Genomic DNA, 23,485 nt, shown 5'->3' with positions numbered 1-23,485 from the left:
GCTAACTCCATCCTCTCGTTTTTTCCTTCTTCTTCCTCAAGCTACCGTGTGTCCCGTCTTCTCCATTCCTCTCATCCGTCCCTTTTATCGCACGAAGCGCGTCTTTCCATCAATATGTGTCGCTTCGGCAGCGCCTGGTGCGCGTGCGACTTTGCCGATATAAAGCGCGTCGTCTTATATTACCAAACCCCCTTTTATTACAAGAGTATTTACAATCTCTTCCCCCTCCTCTTCTTCTTCACTCTTCCTCCTCCTTCTCTTATACACCACCCCCACTAGCGACGAACCCTCCCCCGTTCCAGCTCCAACCTGAATCACATCTGAAAGTTATTACGGGCCCTTTTCCGCACTTCTCCCAAGGTCACCAGCTTGGGTTTCACCCTGGACCGAGTCAGAAAAGACTGGCAAAGGATCTTGGACGGCAAAAATGCCCAGTGAATACTGCCCAAAGTGTTCATCGTGTGTAAAAAAGTGAGTTACGGAAGAGGGATTGACACAAATGATACCCAATTCATATTTTGGAAGTCATTTTGAAGACCAGTCTCAGGAAATTATGTAGTATTTTTTATACTGAACACGTGGGTGGTAAAAACAACAACAGCAACAATAAAAACAACTGCCATGGACAATGTGGATACCAGACACAAAATGCCACCCACAAAGAGACCAGGGATTGGATTTTTTGGGGTGTTTGCAGGGGCCATTGCGCGTCAGTTTAAGTTTTCTAAATGCTTTTATTGTTCCAATGACCACACACAAAAAAGGCGCAAGTATGTAGACGAGTAGGATTGTCGGCAGCTCTTCTTGCCCTGTCTGTTTCACGTCCATGTCCCTTTCCCTCTCTGCATATTGCTTTCATTATCCATCTCTAGCTGCGTCTCTCTCTCTCTCTCTCTCTCTCTCTCTCTCTCTCTCTCTCTCTCTCTCTCTCTCTCTCTCTCTCTCTCTCTCTCTCTCTCTCTCTCTCTCTCTCTCTCCCTTTCTCTCTCTCCCTCTCTCGACCCTCAACACCCCCCACCCTCTCTTTGGCTCCCCCCTCCCCACACCCTTCCTTCTAAGTGTGCCTTGTCCGGCCCCCCTGATCTCTGTGTCCATTGGTTTCCACCAGGTCTACATCTCATCTAAGGGCCCACCCCCTCTCGTCTCCCTCTCCCTCCCTCCTCCTCCACCTCCCTTCGCCAATGATCGTCCATTGGTGTTGTTATTTCACGTCCCATCCGTCCCTCCTCCCACTCCCACTCCCACTCGGGTGCCTCGGCCCTGCCCATGTTTTTGTATGTCGGGTGTCCGTCCACCGCCTGACGTTCAAGTTCGCCGGGAACGTCACGTCCGTGCACTTGAACCCCCAACCACGGGGGTTGGGGGAGGGAGGTTTGGGGGGAGGGGGGGACGGTGTTGGTGGCGTTGGTGGGGGGCGGAGGGGGCTTTTGCCATTTTTTTTCCATCGCTCTCCCCTCTCTCCTCTCCTCTCTCTCTCCATCCTCATACACACACACATACACACTCGCTCTTTTCTCCGCTCTTCTTTCTCAAAAAAGCCATGAAGGCGATCCTGCGATCCATCTTCGCCTCCGCGCCATCTTTGTATTATTTCTAATTAGTTTTTTTTCTTCATTTTGGGCCCCTAAATCATTTTGCGTGTGATTGTGTGTGGATGACGAGGGCGCCGGACGAAGACATTCTTTTGCCCCACCGGAGTCTCCTATGTGTAACCCCGGCGCTTCCCGATGTGATCCACACTGAGCGCCGCCGCCAGCCACCATGTCTCGCCGCAAGCAAGGCAAACCTCAGCACTTAAGTAAACGGGATTTCTCGCGTAAGTACAACCCAGAAATGCAACAAAAAACAAACCAAAAAAATACACGCCTGTTCACCGCTCTTGTTCAAATCCACCGGCGATCGGGTGCCGTTGGTGGGTGGGGAGTCAGCGGAATGTCAGACGCGAGGACGCCGGGATGGACCGCTTGCGCTCGCGGTCAACTGGACTCGACAGCGCGGTGACTTAAAAGTGCTGCGCGGTAGTTCTTAAAGCAGAGCAAAATAAGTTTCGTCCCAAAACAGCAACGGGGATCCAGAGCACGTTTTTTGTTGCGAGTGGGCCAATTGGCTCGTGTTCCGGTGCCCCTAACATCGGACCGGTCATTAGAGGCGCACATACGGCTCGTCTGAATGGCCGCAGAACGCGCTCTTGGCTCGGGGAGATACCCCCACCCACATTGGATTACTTAGATCACTTCTACTGTCTTTTGAGCAAGTTTCGTCTTTGGGATTTTTTTCTTTTAAATATTGAAGCATCAGATAGCTCTCTTTTCCAGACTGTCTCGGTCACGGGCAGCGCAACACCGCGCTGGGCGCAGACAACACACATCGATTTCCTTTACACGCATTTAAAATCCGAACGCCTATTATGTAAATGTAATAGTGTTCATCCTAGTTGAGGAACTTTCTCACTGAAACACGCGCAACGGAGTTGATGCAGCCCGGAGTTACAAGACAGCAACAGGAACTGCTCGAGTTTTGTCTTTTTTATCTTGCTAAATAATTTTGAGGATATGCCAATGATAACATTTTAGAGCAGTTAATGAGCTTCTGAAGAAAGAAAAAAAGCATTAGTATTAACTTTATTTGATTTGTACACTATTTTACATCAAAATTACGCACAACATAACGAGCACTTAAATTATAATTTATCGTCTTTATTACTGTTACATTGACATCAGAGTCTAATATAGAAGGACAGTTATTTCATTTGTTATCAAATCATAAGCATCCATGTGTCATATTGAGTTATAGCCTCCCACTCTTTCAGTAGTTCACTGAATGGTATTGAATAATTTAAAAAAAAATACTCAGTATTTTCATGCTTAAACCGTAGTGCATGTTTATGTACTTATATTGATTGGTAATTGCTCGTGTAGCTTCTCGTTTTGGTTACGTTTGTCTTTTTTGGGGGGCGGTGGGGTGATAGACTGAGGGGGGAGAGGGGGGGTGTATACGTTGGGTGACAGTGACCATGGCGATAAACTGTCGCTAGGAGGCAGAGCACGATCACAATATCTAGCTAAAGCTTGAACTTGACTTTCCCTCGATGTGTGTGGACTATTTGGGAGGAAGGGATGAGGTGTGTGTGGTGGGGGCTTGTAGGGGGTGGGTGGGCTATGTGTGGACAGACAGACAAATAGAGATCCTCCATCAAACTCCCACCTTTTTTTTCAAGATTTTTAAATTTGACATTTCCATACATATCAGATGCAAACATAATGCACAATCTTTTTGTTGTTCCACAGCAGGTGCATGGAATGGAGATTTACGATTACTTTTCTATTTGTGATTATCATAGTAATTCATTACAAAACACGCAAGTACGCATCATTTTGCTTGTATTTTAACAGCATGGCCAACTTTCACTTTGAGCGGTCCAAAACTAAACTAAACTATAACTTTAAAATCTGCATTTCCTACAGTCTCGCCATCTTTTTGCGTGTGTATAAGATTGAGTGTACATTTTAAGATTGTACCCATACACACACACACACACACACACACACACACACACACTGACTGTTATGCTCGGAGATCTGATTGCACTATTTTGCAAGGACAGTGAATTTTTACTGGACAATTTTTCTTTCTTACATTGCTTGCAATTCAACAAAACACATTACCATTTGCAAAACAACTCCCAACGTATGACTTTAAAAAAAAAATACTTTTTTATTCTATCACTGTTATAGTTGTATTTTGTCACACACCATCTATCCCCTTTTTGCTGCAGTTGTGTAACAAGAGTAAGGCTGCACTGACCTGAAGTAAAAATCAGTGGGGTGCAGGGGTGGATGTAGGATGATGCTGGGGTGTTGGTCTTGGGGAATTTATCATGTTATCTCCATGTCCCAGTGTGCACACAGATGTGTGCAGGAGTCGAGTGTTCAAATGATAATATAATTCCTGGAGGGGGGTGTATTCCACAGAACCTAAAAAAAGGCACACACAGTGGCTTGCATTCCGACACACAATCTCCGACCCTATCCTTTTATCAGACAAAATCTGTACCAATCACTCAGACGATGAAAATTAAAATCTATTTTTTGATCCTCTGTGGTTTTAAATTCATTAAAATGTGAAATTGGGTGGCTGAGTAAAGAAGGTCAACGAGCATTATCCGGCGAGCGTGGAGTCACACTCCTCACCTTCGACTGGAAGATCTTTAAAAGAAGGACATTGAAATATGCTTCTTTAATACAACGGTTGCTCTGCTTGCATGTCTTTACTCCACTGGTTTGCGTTTTGACAAAAGCCTTCTTAAAAAGTAGTCTACGACTTAATCCGACAACGAAAGTGGGAGAAAACGTATTGATTAGCTCATTTTGTGGAAGAATTCTTGCTGCATAACTGGCAAGAGTATGTCATGTACTTTTTGACCCGGGCCTTGCTTCAACATGATACGTTTATTATGCTTTTCTATCTGCTGGTTACAGTTAACAAAACTGCTTTTAATAAGGCTAGGACAGTCAAAATATTTGTGTACCACTGTTAGAGACAAAAATAAATGACTGATAGCATTTTCTATGTCACCCATATCGGTAAAGTTGTCACTACAGTGGACAGCTATTCAAAAGTACCTTTTTCCATATATGAATGTAACAAAACAAAATCAAGACTCAGGACATTTAACCATTTTACTCTTTTTAGGGCATGCAACTATTTTTGGTCATTAAAAAAACAACTTAAATATTAGCAATTATTATCATTTTGTATCAATTATCATTAAATAGGAGAAGGTTTGTATATTTTATGATTATATATGCATTTGTAAATTAATGCAATGTTAAATGCTAAATACATGAAATTAATATAGAAACAAAAAAAACAGAAACAGACACAAATTACAGCACAAGGTAACACTAATGCTGTTTGCATACAATTTAACTCATTGCATGCCATTCATAGTGATGTCCAATTCTTTTTAAACTCGGCAGACTTGCTATGAATGTTCATGTTTCAGTGCCATTGAAAGCACTAGATGTACAATCCATTTTGACACGGAAGGACAAACGAACAAATGTTCATTCACCCCTTCCAGTTCAAATGAATTGGACGTCTAGCTTCGTCAATGGCAACCAATGAGTTAAATAAGTGCCTTGTAAGTGTCTGGAAAAACCGGAAAATCCTCATTTATGCATGAACGGGTCAAGCGGTTGATTTGAGGAGATAGCGATTGTGTCCAAAAGGCACGTTTCCATCATCACAAGGCAGGCGTGAAACACCCTGTTATTGTGTTGTTTCATGGTAAGCATGTTGAAAGCTTCTCTTTATAGTTCTTCTGTTTGCTCCCTCCTCAATTCACACAAATAATTGCAGCAAAAGGAATAACGAAAAAGACGACGTGTATAAACACGCCACTTGATTTCCTAAGAGTGAGACTCATCTTATAATTTCCTCCCTTCATTCCCCCCACTCTCATCTATTTCTTTTCTTTGGCCTTTCTCTCCATCACCAGCAGCCGATCCCCTTTCCACGGCAGTCGTCTCCTCGGAGGAATTGTCGGGGCGCTGCTCGGAGCACTCGGAAGGGACCGGCAGCCTCATCGGCCATCGCCCGGCCTCCACCTTGGGCCGGCTAACGCGGCTGGGTCATGACCCTCACCACTCGCCGGAACAGGACCTGCTGACCTGCGGACAGTGCCAGGCCACGTTCCCCTTGGCGGACATCCTGCTCTTCATTGAGCACAAGAGGAAGCGATGTCACGGTCCCCCCTGTCTGACGGTGGGCCGAGGACTGGACAAGCCTCCCTCCCCTTCCCCGGGCTTAGCCCTGACCCCGTCTCCCGCCTTGAGCTCCCTGCGCAGCCGAAGGCCCGTGGAGGTGGGCATCCAGGCCACTCTGGCGGATGACGATGACGACCGCTTCTCGTCGCCTCGGAGAATCTTCCTCAAACAGGAGCTCCTCCCAGGTAACTGTTTTCCCACCTCCTATCCTGCACCGCATCGCACCGAGTTTGCACACGGTACCTCACAATATGGTGATGTTTTGCAGATTTTCTTTGGAGCAAACATATCTTTGTGTGTGTTGTGCGTGGTATTCAATGACATGCGGTACATTAGCCAGTATATGCTAACCCAAGAATGCATGTTAAGACAAGCCTCGGGCTTTTCGTCTTCTACACCTAAGGGTAGCGAGAAGGCGGGGTGACACCAGGAACAATAATCTTCTGTTGCAACCAACATTTACATTTACATGATCGCTCTTATTAACTCATTCCCTGCCACCCAAGGTGCAAGACGTTCAATCCACTTTGAAGTACAAGGGATGGCAGCAAAGTTAATTCGCTGCCACCTCTTCCAGTTCAACTGGATGGGACGTCTACCAGAGATAAAACCCTTGGAATGGATTTCCAGCACTGTCCATGGCAGGCAATGAGTTAAAAAACTCAAACCTCTCATGTGTATGTGAGCATTTATGACTCGGACTTAAATTCCTGGGAGTATGTGTAGCCTCCTCCTGAGTTTCGACACGTAGAATGCGCGCGTGTGCGTGCTCGCCTCTCTCATGTGGCCTGAGCAGATGTGTCCGCTCGGTGTGGTTTCCCCTCTTTCATTGCCACATCTAGCCCAACTAAAAGCAGCCCAGCTCTACATCCTGCGTCAGTACTTCAAAACATCTTTCTTTGGCCACCATGTGCTTCGTAGGTAAAATATGGGATGTATCCTCCCTTGTATCTTCACCCTCATCTCCCCCCTATGAAGCAATGAAATAGGAGGAACTTTAAAAAAAAGGGTACAGCCAACATTAAATAAGCTCCAAAAGGCAAAGTCATTTATATAAAGTATCGCAATGCCACTAATTATTTGTTGCATGGACATTTTTTTCTTCCCTGTGCATTTTAATTAGCAGTTGTATTTTTTCTTAGTGGTTCCCTTTGTAAACCGAATTAGCCACCGCAGAAGGAGGAAAAAGACAAAAGGGATGCAGATGAAATAGAGCTACGGAGAGACATAATAAAAACACACACGTTATCATTTTGTTCCTTGAGTGCGTCTCAGGAATCCCAAGTACTCCAAGCAATTGTTGTTTGTGAGTTCTATCCCTCATTAAATAACATTTAAGAGGAGGTGCACAAACGAGGACATTTATTGACAGACACATTTGCTTTTGACCTTTCCCTATAAATCCATGTGTACGCGGGAGAGGGTGTGTCTTATTTTCAGGCAAACTTGCTTGTCTAAGCATTGACTATATTTCAACACACACACACACAGACGTGAACACGCAGACCAGCTCAACTGGGTTATTAGAGCGATTTACATCATAATGCAGGCGCCTAGTTGCTTCAATAGCGTTGTGTGTGGGAACGTCTCGGTATGAACAGCTGGACACTCAAACCGGTGGAGAAAACAGGAAGGCTGTGCTATATGTCCTTTCTGAGTCTAAACTGCAGAAAGACATACTTTTGATTTTTACACATCAATTCTCAAGCAGCTTTCTGTTAGCATAATAAAGAACACATCCGCTCTGATAATAAAAGCCAGTATTCCCCTCTCTGCCCCGTTGCTTTCATCCTAATTGACCCCAAACTGTCATTGCAAAGTAAATATGTCAGAAAAAAATCCTGCCTGAGCTTCAGCCTTGATTACATCTGCCCAGCATTCCTAATGACAAAACGACAAACAGAGCAGACACTTAGTGTGTTTCCTTCTTTATTAAAGCTGACTTGTTGTGTTCCAGCAACATCTCCAATTAGATATTTAAGTTTTCCTTACAGTAAATTAAGCCCGTTAGACATTTGAAATGAACTATTTACTTCAAACTCACACAGATCTTGCTTCTTTGGTCATTTTTTTCCATTTTTTCAATACAACAGTCACATTACAGTATGTGCTAGGTGTTTAATTATTGTTACCAGTGGGCATAATTTGATATGATTTCCTAGCATAGTCATTGCTATCATTTCTTAACCTTGTTGAAATTCATGACTTTTTTCTATAACTCCTCTTTTTTGGTAATGTTTTTATGTACGGACGATGTGATGATTTAGGAGCTGCTTGTTGTGAAATGTGTATCTGTGGTCAGAGTGCGAATATGATGCTCCTACTGCAACGCTCCAAAGAGCACAAAGCGTCTGACTCGTGCTCGGCCGCCCCTATTTGCATATCAAAGAGATCCAGCTGTAGAGAGGCTGCATTACCTGTGTGCGTTTATGGGTGTGAGGGTTGTATGAGCAAATCAGCGATGCAAAAAACCAAAAATAAAAAAAAAATAAAAAAAATAACAGCATACCTTTCTAGCACACACACGCGCACACAATACGCACCCTCTCTTGCCCATTTATTCTATTAATCCCTGACTGAGATGAAAATTGTGATATAATCCCTTAGGCATTTCATTAAAAAAAAAGCATTGCTAATGTCTCAAAAAAGAGGGCTTGGCATGTGTGTGTCTTTGCATGGTTCTGATGGATTTGAGTGGTTTGAAAACCAATTTGTGTTATTGGGTGTACATTATTTTGCGCTTTCGCTAATTTTGACGACATCTTGGAGAATTGTAGTCCTCCTTGTTGACACATCAGTTACAGTATGTGCCTTAATGAGCTGAAATGGAGCAAGAGGAAACAACAGTTCGTCCTATTGACCAACGATCTTATCGGCTGATAAACTGTGCTCCTCTATCAATATTGGCTCATTAGCGCAGCCATTATTCCTACTTGCGCAGATGAACCCTAAAATGTATTGAGACCCACTTTAAACTATGAAATCCATTAGCCTGCTACTGGTGATATTCCCATTTGAAAGCTGGTAACATGATGATTGTTGTGTGTGATTTATTGTTTTGTAATTACCTCATCATCACTGCTAATGCAACTTACCTCAATACATATTAGTTAATCTCCAAGGTCCATTTATTTCCTTGCATGGTGTCGGATCCTATTCTCAGCCTCATTCCTCTTTCACGTCTTCTCCGTTCTGAAATGTTCCTTTTCTTTAAAAAAAATTCCATTCATGGTTATTTTCAACTGTTTCTTTTTATCGTTCCACTAATGCATTTGTACCCTTTCCTTACAACATTTAGTAGTGGATGCAAATCCAACAATGGACATTGTAACTGGATCACTTTGAATATGTTTAGTGTGTGTCTCTCTCACACCACAGCGAGGCTACAAAGAGATTTCACACAGAGGCTCCCATCACTAATCTATTGATAGCCCCTCTTTCGCCCTTTTCTTAGATTTATTAGTGGACTCAAGGGAAGGCTTTTTGAACTTCTTTTTTTGGGGTTAAGAACGTGTTTGCCGAATCTAAATATCTTTCTTGGAGGCCTAGAAGATCAACAGTAGGACTACACATGCATGTCGATGGACAGTACAGGAATAAAATTGCTGCTGGGGACCACAAATTGGTCATTTCCATTATTGCAATTTACATGAGGTGGTAAACGAGCAGAAATTGTGGAATAACTTGCCCTCCAATGTATTGCTATTAAAGTTGCAACGATAACATTTTATGGTTCTGTTTGGTATCGGTGTATACTTTGCAGATACCACACTTGCTTAAAAGCATTTAAAAAATATACACATTTTTCTTTCAATACTAAATTTCTTCATACATCAATGTAAAGTCATTTTATCATGGCTTGATCAGACATTGTTTGTCACTGTCACAATCACACTGATTGTCATTGGCGGCACGTTTAATCCTTTTTAACCGGGAGGGTGGAATCAAATGGACAAATGTTATTTTGCTGCCACATGTTTCGGACATCTTCTAGTGATTAACTAATTGGGGGGGATGGTGTATTTCGGCCAGAGGAATAGCCAATTATATTTTTAATGCATGTTTTTAATGACAGTGTTAGACACCCAATCCATTTGAAGTGGTGACTCCCACACGACCATTTCAAACGTATTGGATGCCTACTAGTGATTATCGAATATGAATTCACAGAGGAGGAGGATTAGATGCAACACCATCAAACGTCATCTTTAGCTGGCGGCCTTCTTGCGTAGGGAAACAGTGGTAAAAAAACTACAGCTCCAAGAGTAAATATTCCGCAGCATCGACATGTTATTTCTTAGTACACACTAACAACGGCGCCAATATTTTAGCGCCATATCGTCACTGTTACTCCTACCGGCATCGGTATTCAACACTTTTTGCAATATTTTGTCAATTGATGTAAGGGAATCATTACGGTGCATGTCCCCTAAGGGAAATTGTCAAAACAATCCTGATCTTACACAGAAACTACTTAGTAGAGGAGACTCGTCCTCAAGTAGATGAGAAATGGACATCTTTCAACAATTTCCTAGTTTGTTGTATTTACAGTAATGTCTGCGACATGTGCAACTACTCACTCTACTACATGTGCAGTCCTTTGCAAACTCACTGATGGTGGAGGATTGTTTATTGATCTGATTCTTTTGTGTTTATCTAAGCAATTCACTGTCCACGCTACATTTACTCCATCGTACCATGTGGGAAAAGCTTCTGCTTTTGCCTCACTTGCTGCTCACCGGGTTTATATATTCTTGCACGCTCACTCACGGACACACACACACACACACACAAACACACACACACACACACACACACAAATACACACACACAGACTCATCGGAGCTCTCCAGTGCTAGTCCAAGCCCTGAAAGCGTGTGAGAGACTAGGTAGGGGATTCGTTGGTACTTTATGTTTAAGTTCGTTCACGTGTGTGTGTGCTGCTTACATCTTCCAGGCCTGTGTGAGTGGCTCTAATCTTTTATGTTGGCATTGTAAATGTGTGTGTTTGTCTCACTCTCTCACTCCCACTACTTTCACCACTTGACATACCTTCTCTTCACGACATGAAAAGAGTGGTGATTGCCATACAAAAAAAGAATTCATCCCTCAAGCTGCATAACATATGTCATTTGTACAGTCTAAAACTGTTAGAAAATGTTCTTTAACTGCACAATTCGATGATTGAAACTCAAGAGCTGCAGATGGTGATATAATTCATAGTGATGCTAATAAGTAAATGATTTGAAAAGTGTTACATCAGAGGAAGTCTGATCTACAGAAGTCAATTGAATATTTAACTTTAATAGGGCTTAAGTGAATGGCTGCCAATGACGGCGCTAGACGTCCAATTCAATTAGTTTATCATTCGTCTAGTGCTGTCAATAGCACGGAAAAAGGAGCATTCACAGCCAGTCCTCCCAGTTAAAGAAAAAATGACAGCTATTATTGTCAATTGCAGGCAATGACTTTAATTTTTCACATTTCTATGAAAAATCTACTTCCAGTGTGTTTCAATTTTTATTCATATTTATTTTATTATTGAATTTAATTACCTAATACATAAATGGTATAATAACAATATATACACACACACACACACATATATATATATATATATATATACATATATATATATATATTATATATATATATATATATATATATATATATATATATATAAATAAATAAAGGTGATGACTGACCATGTGTAATCATAATTTCCTCATTTAAAATCTAATATTACGTTTATTAAATTCAAGTCCGTTTGGTTTCTATTTCTTTTAGACATTTGTGACAGACATCCAGAACGAGTTGTTCTACAGCAGACTTTACAAATGAAATGAACTCCTTCACTGCCGTTGACGATGATAGACGTCGTATCCAATTTGATTACCGTCAATGAGAGCCTGCCTGTACGATCTGAGTGAATGTAGAGAATATTTATGATGTCAACGTTGATTAATTATACGGTAGTTAGCATTTATTTGTAATATTTAATAATCTATGACATGCAAAATGAATGATTTTCCTTCATCCATTTTGCAGTGATATTGAAATGCATTTTAGTTTTCCTTGTACATTTAGAATAAGGCAAAGAACCATAACAGGAATATAAAAAAAAAACAAGTCAACACACATAACTATGTATGCATAAAGGACACCCCCCAAACGCACACACGTTCACAAAGCGCCACCAGCAGCAACGCTGACTTTTCCAGATAATTTGTGGACGCTCATTTGAATTTTAAGCGCTACTTTAATCTTCAAAGCTCAAATAGCTTTATGAATATGCATGCAGTGGGCAGACTTTAGTTCATTACCTAGTTGTAAATTCTAATGACCATTAGTTCCTCACAGTAATTGCCAATTGTTTTGCATTTTTGATTGGCCTATTACCATGCACATTCGTGGTGCACATCCGCCACGCTTGTCAGAGCCCGCATGTCAGGGGGTGTTTTTATGCTTGTGTATGTGCAGTGGGAGTGTGTTTTCAGGTTTGTGCCTTGGGTAATTGTGTGTGTGTGTGTTTGTGTATGAGAAATAGGTTTTTTTTGTGTTGTTTTGATTTTGGGCTAATATAAATGAAAGTTACATTATTCTTAATTGTGATGATTAAGAGCCAAGCCAGATATTGGACATTTAATTTACATGATGTCTCGGCTGTTTCCTCATTACTGTGCTTGTCCTATACGCACTGACACACACACGCACACACATACACAAAATATGGTAAACAAACCATCTGGCTAGGTCCTATATGGGTCAGTTGACATGGTAAAATGATTTCACAATGCCCATCCCTCTCTCTTTCTCTCTTCTTGTCAAGACATTCAAAAGTGTCAACCTTCTATTTTTCTTTTTCTTGAACAAAAGATAAATGAACTGAGTTTCCCCTCCTGGACAAGATTCTCAGAATACATTTTGCAGAATGTGGTTAACTTTGTATATGTGCAAAGGTGACATTGTTCAACAGAATATAGTAAATAAATGAAAACAGTGGTGTGATTGTGACTTACCAATTGTAAAGTGTACTGTTGTGTTCAAAATTACCACTGACAATATACTGCAATATAATTTATTTGTTGTCTAATTAATGATCAAATAAAATTAAGACCCCTAAAATAAAAAAAAGCATTTTTCTATATTACACTAAATCTTTATTTGATCTGTGTTATATAATAAATAAATGTCAGATTGCAGAGTTTGACTGTACGTATGCATAGAAACACAGACGATGGGGTTATTTCTTTTCTATTCCTAGAAAAAAATATTTAGAGGGAAGCGAAAAAAATAAGTAAAATACCTGTATTGTCATTGAATAATGAGTATACCTAATTCCTAAGAATAGAATACAGATGGATGTATTTATCTTTTTATATTACATTTGTTGATTTAAAAAAAATATTAACCCTACTTCCTACTTACACACATACTCCTTTTCCGTCCTCCTCCCAGTTTGTGTACAAGTGCCGCTAGGGGAAATATGTGAAAATACATCCTGATGAAAAGGAATTCTTAATTACGGAGAATGTGATGGACGAAGTGTTTGTATGTGTGTTTTGAGGGGTGGTCTCCATAGGAACTCAGGAGGCCTGTTTCCTGAGGTGTCTATTCACACATATGCGCGCACACACATACAGTATATACCTCTGGCTGCTGTTACTCACTTCAAAGTTGTTAATATTCAGCTGGGAAACTGTATCCAGAGTACAGCTAAATTATTTAGTGAATGAACTTTTTTAGGTAGTCAGATGAACTGATGGGCAATTTTCTCGTGTGTGCGTGTGTGCGTATGCCCGGTGCTTGGTCTTAGGCCAAGAGCATGCATAATTGATCCGGTGCCCGCTATCATTTTCTTGATGTAATTGCCCTGTAAGATATGATGAAATCTAATGGATAATTTATCACCCCAAAATGGAATGGCTAAAATGTACTTTTTAGCCGTTTTTCTCTCTATTTCCCCTGTGGGTGTTCTGGCACACGTGTGTTTTGTACACTTACACATTTTTGCTGTGTGCGGTCAAAATGGAAGAACAACTTCATGCTGACATCGTTGCCAAGTAAAAACATCATGAAAGAACTAGTAGTTTTAAATCATTAAAACAAATAAAGCTATTTTCTGGAGATTGTGGGCCTGAGTAGTTCTGGGAAGTGATTTATCTTTGTGTCAGGTGTATTGAAACATTTGCTTTTTTACTGACATTTTTTTCTTACTAACAATAACGTTTCAATAATTGTAAGTCTGGATAGAGTTTTCTCTCTCTCTTTTCTTCAACTTCTCCTTTTTTAAATGAATAAAAAAATGATTTTAAATTCTTTCATATTTCTAATCTACCATGTTCTCCTTAGATACTACTTATTTCTTGTTTGCTAAATAATGAAGCGAGACCTTCTTTGAACTGTTGCCCTGTAACAAATGAGCTTGGAAGAACACAACAGCATGCGTGTGTGTGTGCACTGATAAGAAAAGACACCTTACTTACAGTGTCTGCTTTATGAACATCACTTTATTTCCTCCCACTCTTTGCTTTTCCTATACATTATCCATATTTTCTCTCTTTCTAATTGATTTATTCAACTTCGTCTGCTCTGAACTCTTGTTAAAGTGGACTGTGGTTACCACTAGACACACATACAAACAAAATGTTGCATACATTTCTATCTAGAAATGTATTCATTGTGGCCTTTGTCTACTGCATGATTAATTTCTGTTGGCTTTGCGGCGTACCCTAGTATATTTATGCCTATTTTGCTGACAGATAGACAGACAAAGGCACCTACACGCATGCCTACAAACGCACTGTTTGTCTTTGGTGTACATGTGAAGTGCCCCATCCACAAAGTTAGGTGATGCGAGGAATTAGGCGTGATGGAACTGTGAAAAGTAGAAAGAGAAGGACAACGAGATGAGGAAAAAGGGCATATAGTTTGAATACATTGAGCAGCTTGGTCTGAGGGTAGGATATAGATAGAAATAGGGGACATGTGGGAGAGAGGGGACGTGTTAAAGGGAAATGGAAAAGGCTGAGTCCTGACAGTGACTGTCCATTAACAGATGAACCTGGCTTACGTCCAATTGTTTGATGAGACTGGGGTTCCAAGGTTGTGGGTGTATGCATTTCACTGCATTTACCCCCCTGCACCTTTCACTCTGCACTGCTAAATACACTAGCTGACTTTGCCCTGTTTGTTATTTGGCTTCCTTTGTCTTCCTCATTTTACACACACACATTATTCCTGGCATAAAGAGCAATGCTATAGGTATACATTTTCCGGTAGAAAAAATAAATAAATGTATAAACATCAACACATAACATGAAACAAACAACAGATTTTTTTTTTTTTTTTTTAAAGTTGACTTTTGACTATTGTTGATGACATTTTATTTTTGAAAGGGATTATGGGCCTAACATGGCGTATGAGAATTTTCTCTCCAATGAACCAATAAGAAGTATTGATTGTAGTTTAAAGGTGTTTGATGAGGTAAACATCAACAATGTGTGGGATAATCATTTTTTCCTAAACTAAAAAAAGGCCAACTAGTCCTTAATTGACCTTACTTAGTGCACTTAGGCAGCCATGCTATAACTGATAACCATTCATTCATTTGTTAGTGTGTTTGCTCTTTGTTCATTCATTTTATACACTGTATATGCTCACAAGGGGGACGTGGTGGTGGAGCTTATCCCAGCTAACTAAGGACAGTAGGCGGGTCACACCCTGGAGGCCTGAATTCACAGCAAGGCAATTGCAGAACTGATAACTAATTCTTCACAGAGTTGGAAGCATCCGTTTATCCTGATAAGTTGGACAAGGAAATGAAACTAAACGGTGAATATAGTGGTGGAATAAATGGGCCGTAAAAAGCGAAAGCCCAAGACTGTAGAAGTAGGATAGGATTTTTCTCATTATTGTTTTGCTTTTGTTTTGTGTTTACAGAGTTAACTTTGTGTAGAAAATGAAAAAGAAAAGTAAAGCACATCAATGAGGCTGTACATACTAATGACAACAATTCCAATGGTGATGATTGAGTGAAGAGGAATTGCTGCAGTGATGCAATTTAATGCTAAAAACAAATACCTGACTGCACAGCAATGCAGAGGAGACACATCAATGCTTCCCACGTCCCCGGGGCAACGGGAAAATCTTGCTGCATCACGCTAAGACTTTAGCTAGTGCATCATGGTTCACCAACCCAAAACTGGTAGACACATTCACAGAAGTCTATAGTTCTGGCTCTACCCCAAAGATGTGAGAATGTCACATTGCTTGAATTGATTGAGCATTGTGTTGCAACTTTTAGTTATCCTTCTAATGTGAAGCCCTTATATAGTGCTCCCATTAATATTTTGTGGGGCATTGATGCAGGATGTGTGCCCTTTAATTGGTCTGGTGGTGGACGCTGCCTGTCAGCAGGGACAGACTCCAGTTCACAATCACCCTAATGAGAACAAGTGGTATAAAAAGCGGATTGATGGCGTCGGGTTTATCCTGTTTGTCTTAGTGTGAGTCCCATTTGATAGTGCCGGTGGTAAGTGTTGCATTATGGGACTTAGTAGCATGTAACATGAACCTCACATGTTGAAACCCATTATGAATATTGTTGTTGATGGCATTCTGAACTTAAATATATAATGAAACAGTAAAGGAAAAGGAGACCAAAAAATAACAGCACTCCAGAACATTACATTTTTTAAGTTATTGCATTTTTTTGCATTTTTAACGATAAAATTCTGACAACCACAGCTCCAAGTATTGTTATAAATTTGGTTAGTTATTTAATTAATTATTTACATTTTTCTGTTATAATCATCTAGGGCAGGGGTGTCAGACTCGGGTTGGTTCGCGGGCCGCGTTAACATCAACTCGATTTCATGTGGGCCGGACCATTTTAGATATAATATTTAGATTTTTTAAAATAAATGGATTAAAAGAACTGGATTAAAAGCCCCAAATATTCAGTTTTTTACAGATCAAAAACAATGTTTATTTTAGCTTTTTTTTGTATATTTTTAGATTTTACAAAATGATTTTTGAATTAAAAACACAGAAAAAATGGATTAAAAAATCACAATTATTGATTTAAAAGGGGGAAAATCAGGAAATTTAATATACATCTATACTCTTTATTTTAATTTGATCCGTCGGCACTCATGATTTACTTTCCCGGGCCATGCAAAATGATGCGGCGGGCCAGATTTGGCCCCCGGGCCGCCACTTTGACACATGTGATCTAGGGTCTAAAACAACAAAATTTTGTTGTTGCACACTTATTACAGTAGACTTTCTACTTACTTTTTCCATTTTATTATGCATTAATTGTAATTGCTTTCTGAAATCTCATGACTACTACTGCATAATTTGCATAGGGGAAGTAATGTATTCACACAAACGGGTAAACATAGATGCAGGATGGTGCAATTTACTGTTTCTACCTCTGGCTATAACTCACCTCACCCCCACTACCTAGTGGCTATGTGCGGAATCGTTGGCTGCATTTGAAATTAGAGCTGCTTGGCTTGAAGCTACCATATCAGCTAGTTTCTTTCGTCCCTGCTCTCTAATCTTATGTAAACACAGAAATCAGCTTCCAGCTTACTCTGGCAGATGAGGGCCAGCGATGATGTCCCACTGTGATACATAACCCTCTAAAGCCTGGATTTAAAGTTTCGAGACGTTACACATTTTAGAGACTTTAATTTCGAAGGAAGAGGGCTGTGTATTGTTTCTGAATCGTGTTTATACCTGGTAAAAAGGACTGTAGGAGAAACAGGAAAACAAAAATAAAGAAGTTTGAAAAGGATATTTGAAGAGCATGTGGCTTTATTCATCCTTCTGTGGTGAAATGAACAGGTTTATCACCAGTAGACGTCCAATCTATTTGAATTTGTTGATTTGTTGCCGTCTATCACCGCCAATGAGCCCATAAAAGGCTACTGAAAAAAAAGGTGCAGGAGGCAGACTGAAGATGGAATAAGATAAAGTGGGATTGAACACCAGCAAAATGTGTCTTAACCATGCTGAAAGAGACATGTTGTGACATGACCCATGTCCAGACCAATGTATACATGTCAACTAACATATTTTTATGAATGTGCCTCTGTGTATGTGAGATTCTGCGGATGTTTGAGTGTTTCTATGTCTGCGAATGATCTATGGTTTGTGTTTACCAGGCCATATTTTTGGCAGGCTTGCCATCACCGATGTATGAATGATGAATTGCGGCTAGCCATTGGCTCTGGTGAAATATTTCAATTCTAACCCTATTTTTCTAGACCAGCAAAACATTTATTCATAACAATATTCCAAATGTTTTAAAAGTGAGATCACTTAGTGTGAAAAACACATCTCTAAAAAATGTGTATTATATGTGTATTCAGTAGGGCATTATGAACATAATTCAAAACAAACATCAAAACAAAGTGTCTGCATTTATTTGAAATCAATTTTTATCTTTATTCAGGTCTATATTTGCAATCCTAATTGTTACTGGTGGATATCTTTTTTAATCATAAGATAAGAGCTTCTCAAATATTCCATGAGATCAATAATTGTAATAAGACAACCTTTTCCTCTCGTGCTATAAGGTCACTGTCTCTTTTTTGCTCTGAGCATCTTTCTGGGTTCTTAATCCTTTACGCTAATAAGACACACATTCGTGTTAATATTCAAGATCAATTTGCTTTTGTTTGTTGCTTCTGAACTTTATTTAGAGCTCATTGAAAACAGTTTAGCTTCCTGATGCATCGCTTCTTTGTTTGACTGGTGTAAATAGAGATGAAGTACGGTGAGTAATATTACGTTTACTCTTGTCTTTTTTTAAAAATTGAGGTCAGTTGAAATTCAGAACTTTTTATCTTTACCATTTGAAAAGTTCCATTGTTATTTGATAGATAAGTATAACTGGTACATAGACCTGCTGAGAATGTCAAATTGTTTTTTGTTTAATATTTATATCTGCCAAATCACTGGTGCAAAGTCAAATAAATAAAGTAAATGCAGCCTCTCTTTGGCCATTGATGGAATTTGGTTGCGACAATTTGTCCAACAAGCCAAAACAAAGGAATTATTGCCGTAGTCACCCTTTTAGGATCACGAGAGTGCGACTTGTGGAAGAATGATTTTGACGTTTATTACTTTGGTACCCGTTTTAGTACGTAACCAATTCTTTTGGAGTGCCTGACGTTACAAATGTAAGCTTCCTGCCTAGGTCTCAACACACTGCTCTCTTCCCTCCCTCTTTCTTAGTCGCAGTCTCTCTCTTGTTTTGTCTTCCTCTTCTTTTTATTTTTCAGCTCTCCTTACCCCCCTCTCCGCTTTTGCTGTGTTTGTGTTTCCACAGCCCGCTTGTCTCAGTAACAGTAAATACCCATGCTACCTGACACAGATCCACCTTTCTACTTGACCGGGTACATAGAGAGGGTCAGCTGGTTGTGTGTGCGTTCAGGCACATGTGTGAAGATAAGTGTATTCCCCACTGACCCTCTGCTCCCTGGTTTAAAGGAGTGAGTGAACGCACCCTTTTACTCACTCTCCCTCAAGCAGACTCCCATCTCTGACATAAAACAGGTTTAATCTTTGACACCGTGTCCAAACTGGCCTCTTTGCAGGTGAGGGAAGCCTCTTGGGGTGTGTATGTAACTGTTATATTCACTCTGACCTAAATTTGGAGGACAATAGCCTGGAGGCTGTATGTGTGTTTATGAGTGTCTCTCTTGTGCCACTGTGTGTTTGAGTGTTTCCGCTTTTCCGTTTCCCTCTACGCTTTTAGCCTCAATCTTTTTTCTTGAGAAATACAACTATATTAGATATTTTTATCTGCTCAACTGCAACCACTGCCTTGCCACACAACTGATCATTTCAATAGCTAAAAGCAATACATGCCGTCTTTTTTATGCTCTATTCCAACCACACTGAAAAACAACAAATTGAAAATGTACAAGTGGATTTGAGGTGACATTTACCCATACAACATATTTTTCTTAGAAAGATAATCACCACCAGCAGAACAAGCCATCAGACATCCTTTCTCATGTGATTTTTTTTTCTGCACTGCAAAAACATCCCTTCTGTTTGGCTGGAATCAAACAAGTTTGGATAAAATGAGTGCCTGGGTCAATATCATAGAAGTCGAGAGGAAAACCCTTTTATGTTTCTGCATGACAAATATTTTTAGTGCCCTATAAAAAGTAACTAAGTACTATGTATGTCCCCATTCTGTTCATTCTGTTCATTCTGACTGTAGCCACTATATACATCGCCACCTTACTGTTTCTATTCTGGATGTATTTTATAAATTAGTATCATTGTCTTAAACTACGTTATTTCATTAAACTCACTCAAGATAAAAAAGAGACAATTGACACAGACAGGAGAGTTAAGAAATACCAATCAACGTCATAGGAAAACTTGGATCATATATATGACATAAAGTTATCTGAAGAAGCGTGGAAATTAGTCAGTCAAGAAATTCTTTGTTTCTTCTAATTACGAAGTTCTGATAATACAGCAGACATGCACTTATCTTATTTATTTGTTTAGGAATGAATCAACGACGGAATGGATAATTTTGTATCAAATGATACATCTTTTTAATCTAAGTGAAAAGTTCTCTAACGAAGGACACAAAGCATTTTATATTCTTTGTTTAAAAAATGCTCGGTAAACGTATATATTGTTTTCTTTCAAAGTCAGCGTTTTAATCCCACATGAGCAATGATGTATCATTGACCTGATTGTCAAGCTCTACCATTTGGATACATCAATATTGCTTCTTCGGAAACAGAAAGCATAATTTTCTGTCATTTTGCAGGTATTGACATTAGAAATATGAACCCAAACTGGATTTAGCAGAAAATAAATGATTGCTTCACTAGAAACCAAAGCTCAATCCCAGAGTTTTTGTTGCTAGCGCAGTGCTGTCTGATGATGGAGATATTGACCTTTTAGGAATATTTAGCATGTAATGCAATTATACCACTAATGGATTTGGCCCACTGATCTTTTTGTGCGCAGTGTCAGTGGGCTAGTAAAGCGCTGTTGGCTTTATTACAACTCACAGACACGCGGACCATGCACACCAGTCGAGCCCTGTGCTCATTTGCCTGTGTATGTTCAACATCTATAATCCTGCCTCTCTTGTGAAATCACACACGAGCTCAAACGAACATGCGTGTGTGCACACAGCCACTAACGCACACGTGCACGCCAGACCCCTTGTGACTGTGTGCGTCTGCCAAGTCAGACGGCAGACTGCCAGCAAATAAGGGGGCTGAGATGGGGTGAGGGCTCATCTGCCGGGGTGAGCCAGCTACAGCCACACACAAAAACACACACACTAAAGCAGTGGCCACTTAGATTAACAGGGTTAATTACCACAACATGGCGCCCTGACGTTCCTACTGCGGAGGGACGTTGAGCTCTGGCCAGGGTTACAGTGGAACCAGTTGCTCAGCGTACCCAATTGGATACAAACTTATGGATATATACAACTGCGACTTCATGACATCAGACGTAATTGATACAAGTTCTATCCAAGTGAATTTTAAAAAATCATATATTTCAATTAATGGATGCATTTTAGGATAAATTAACCAACACGTATTTCTTCCATTGTCCATTATCTATATGTTGAGACTAACTGCCAATGAGTTAAACGACTGTCCTATAAAGAGTGATTTGCGGTTCTATACAGTGTGTCTGTGACTCATTCTGATCCTTGTCGTGACTTGCCGCCCTACATATTGCAACCTATATTTTCAGCTTTTAATAAGAAAGCGTGATAAGTAGTTAAACGGTAGCCATTTTAAGGCGCAAACAGTAAGCGTGGAGATGTGATGGCCATCGGGGATCTTGGCAAGACGTGTGAGGCGTGCTACTGTCGACTTGAGAAGTTGAGGCACGTTTAATAGCCAGAAAAGGCTGAGAGGAGGTGATAGGGGGTTAGAGCGGAGTAAGAATGACAGAGAAGACACACGGGCAGATGGTAAAACTAGTGCAAGTGTGAAAAGCAACAGGAATCCTGTGTCTTTGCCAGTCTGGACTAAATATGGCACGATTTGCCACCTTTTCACAAAGCCCTTCTCACGCAGTTTTTGAAAAACAAGAAGAAGGAAAAAAAATCACCTTCATAAATGCTGCTCACCACAAAAGGTCTGTTTCTGTATGCGTTTGTGGTCCAACATGGTGTGCAATAAATCAGATCACTTGTTTGCTTTCTCTGAGGAATACATTTGTATTGAATTACAGTGAAGGAAAAACTAACTGTGACTCACGTCTCTCGTACTGGTGACTGTATGAAAAATAATGAAGGTTATTGGCACTGTTATTATTGGCATTTGATAATTGATGACAAAGCAACATTTTATGTTTAGTCTCTGAGGTTTGGAACCCTGAAAGATATTAGTTTTGCATTACAAGCTCACCATACACCGCTCCTCAATGTTACTTTTCAAGTCGTTTGAACAAAATGGCATATTACAGTAAATGTTTGCTTGGCGCTTAATGTTTACTAACCAGTTAAACAAAACAAAAAACAAACAAACAGACAAAAGGACCCGTATTCATCTATAAAATCCCCAGATTGGTCTATGAAGTCTGACTGTTACAAGACTCATTTGCCTCCTAAAAATCCCCAAATTGCTTTGTTATTTAAGCTGCAGATTTCAAACGAACACAAAAAAGTAGCGTCTTTTGGCCTAATAATTGGGGTAACTTACAACCTCTCACAAAAGTGTTGAGAAAGGAATAGCTTCAGGTACAATAAATTACAGTGTAAATTATAGGGTGATTATATATTAAAATTATAGATAACTTGCTTCATTGTTGTGCAAAATAATATTGATAAACTGTTACAACATTTCATACATTATGTAGATATAAAGGTAAAGGAAGGTGGTGTAGTAAGGGTTCAATTGGGGCATGTTTCTTGAACACACACATACTACACAGAGCACATACTACACATGAACACAAACACAGAAAAACAGCTATGCTATGTTTCAACTTGATTTAGAGGGCTCAGCTGCAGGGAATAGAACTTGGAAAAAAGAGAAAAAAAATGAGGGCAGGGGACATAGACGGACCGAGAAAAATAGAGGACAGTAGTTTACAAGTTGTAGGTCTAGAGAAGAAATATAGACACTGTATAAGTGTTTTAAACAGAAATGGTAGTGTTTTTTTATGAGGTCCAGGAGTTGCTTGCTGCCCTGTAAGGAGAAGTGTGCTTGGTGGAATTAATCTGGGCCTCTGACACGCTGCAATGTACATTCCATAGACATTCAGAAGACATTTGAGCGCTCACCATCCCAAACAGCTTTGTCAGCTATTTTATGGGGACTTTTTCTCCCGTCAAAATCCATTCCAATAATGTTCTTTGTAGATCATTCCGAATGACTGGGATGATGGCTCTGGAAAGACATGCATGTGTGTGCTTTTAATGATGTGACTCAGAGGGCTTTGGGGATGGCAAAGAGTGATATCCCACAAACGGAGAGAATAAAAGCTCATCTGAAAGCCAAAACACATCCATAAATGGACGCACATGAATGCAATGGTGTCTGCGTATTTATCACTTCATCAGAAAGTTGTCCGACAACCTTTAAGACCAAAAAAGAGCACTGATATTAGAGCGGATACCTAGCTATCCACAGGAAGATTGTTGACCCTTTAAAGGTTAGAGTTGATGACAATGACAGAAATTGAGTTAAATACTA

The 23,485-nt window shown here is 40.0% G+C and overlaps 1 protein-coding gene across 2 annotated transcripts in view; it reads left to right on the top strand.

Moving 5' to 3' along the window:
• The first annotated feature begins 1,403 nt into the window (after positions 1-1,403).
• The window catches only part of bcl11aa (BCL11 transcription factor A a), a 39,470-nt gene continuing 17,388 nt past the window's right edge, over positions 1,404-23,485 (top strand). Inside the window, exons 1-2 of one of the 2 annotated variants that reach the window (XM_077613692.1) lie at positions 1,404-1,816; positions 5,504-5,953. In XM_077613692.1, coding sequence (XP_077469818.1) covers positions 1,762-1,816; positions 5,504-5,953 — 505 coding nt within the window. In that variant the 5' untranslated portion in view covers positions 1,404-1,761. Of the gene's footprint in view, positions 1,817-5,500; positions 5,954-23,485 lie in introns of both variants that reach the window. The other variant, XM_077613691.1, reaches the window with a different exon arrangement.

This window comes from Stigmatopora argus, chromosome 11, assembly GCF_051989625.1.
Source record: "Stigmatopora argus isolate UIUO_Sarg chromosome 11, RoL_Sarg_1.0, whole genome shotgun sequence".
NCBI lineage: Eukaryota > Metazoa > Chordata > Actinopteri > Syngnathiformes > Syngnathidae > Stigmatopora > Stigmatopora argus.
This window is presented reverse-complemented; position numbering and strand designations above follow the sequence as displayed.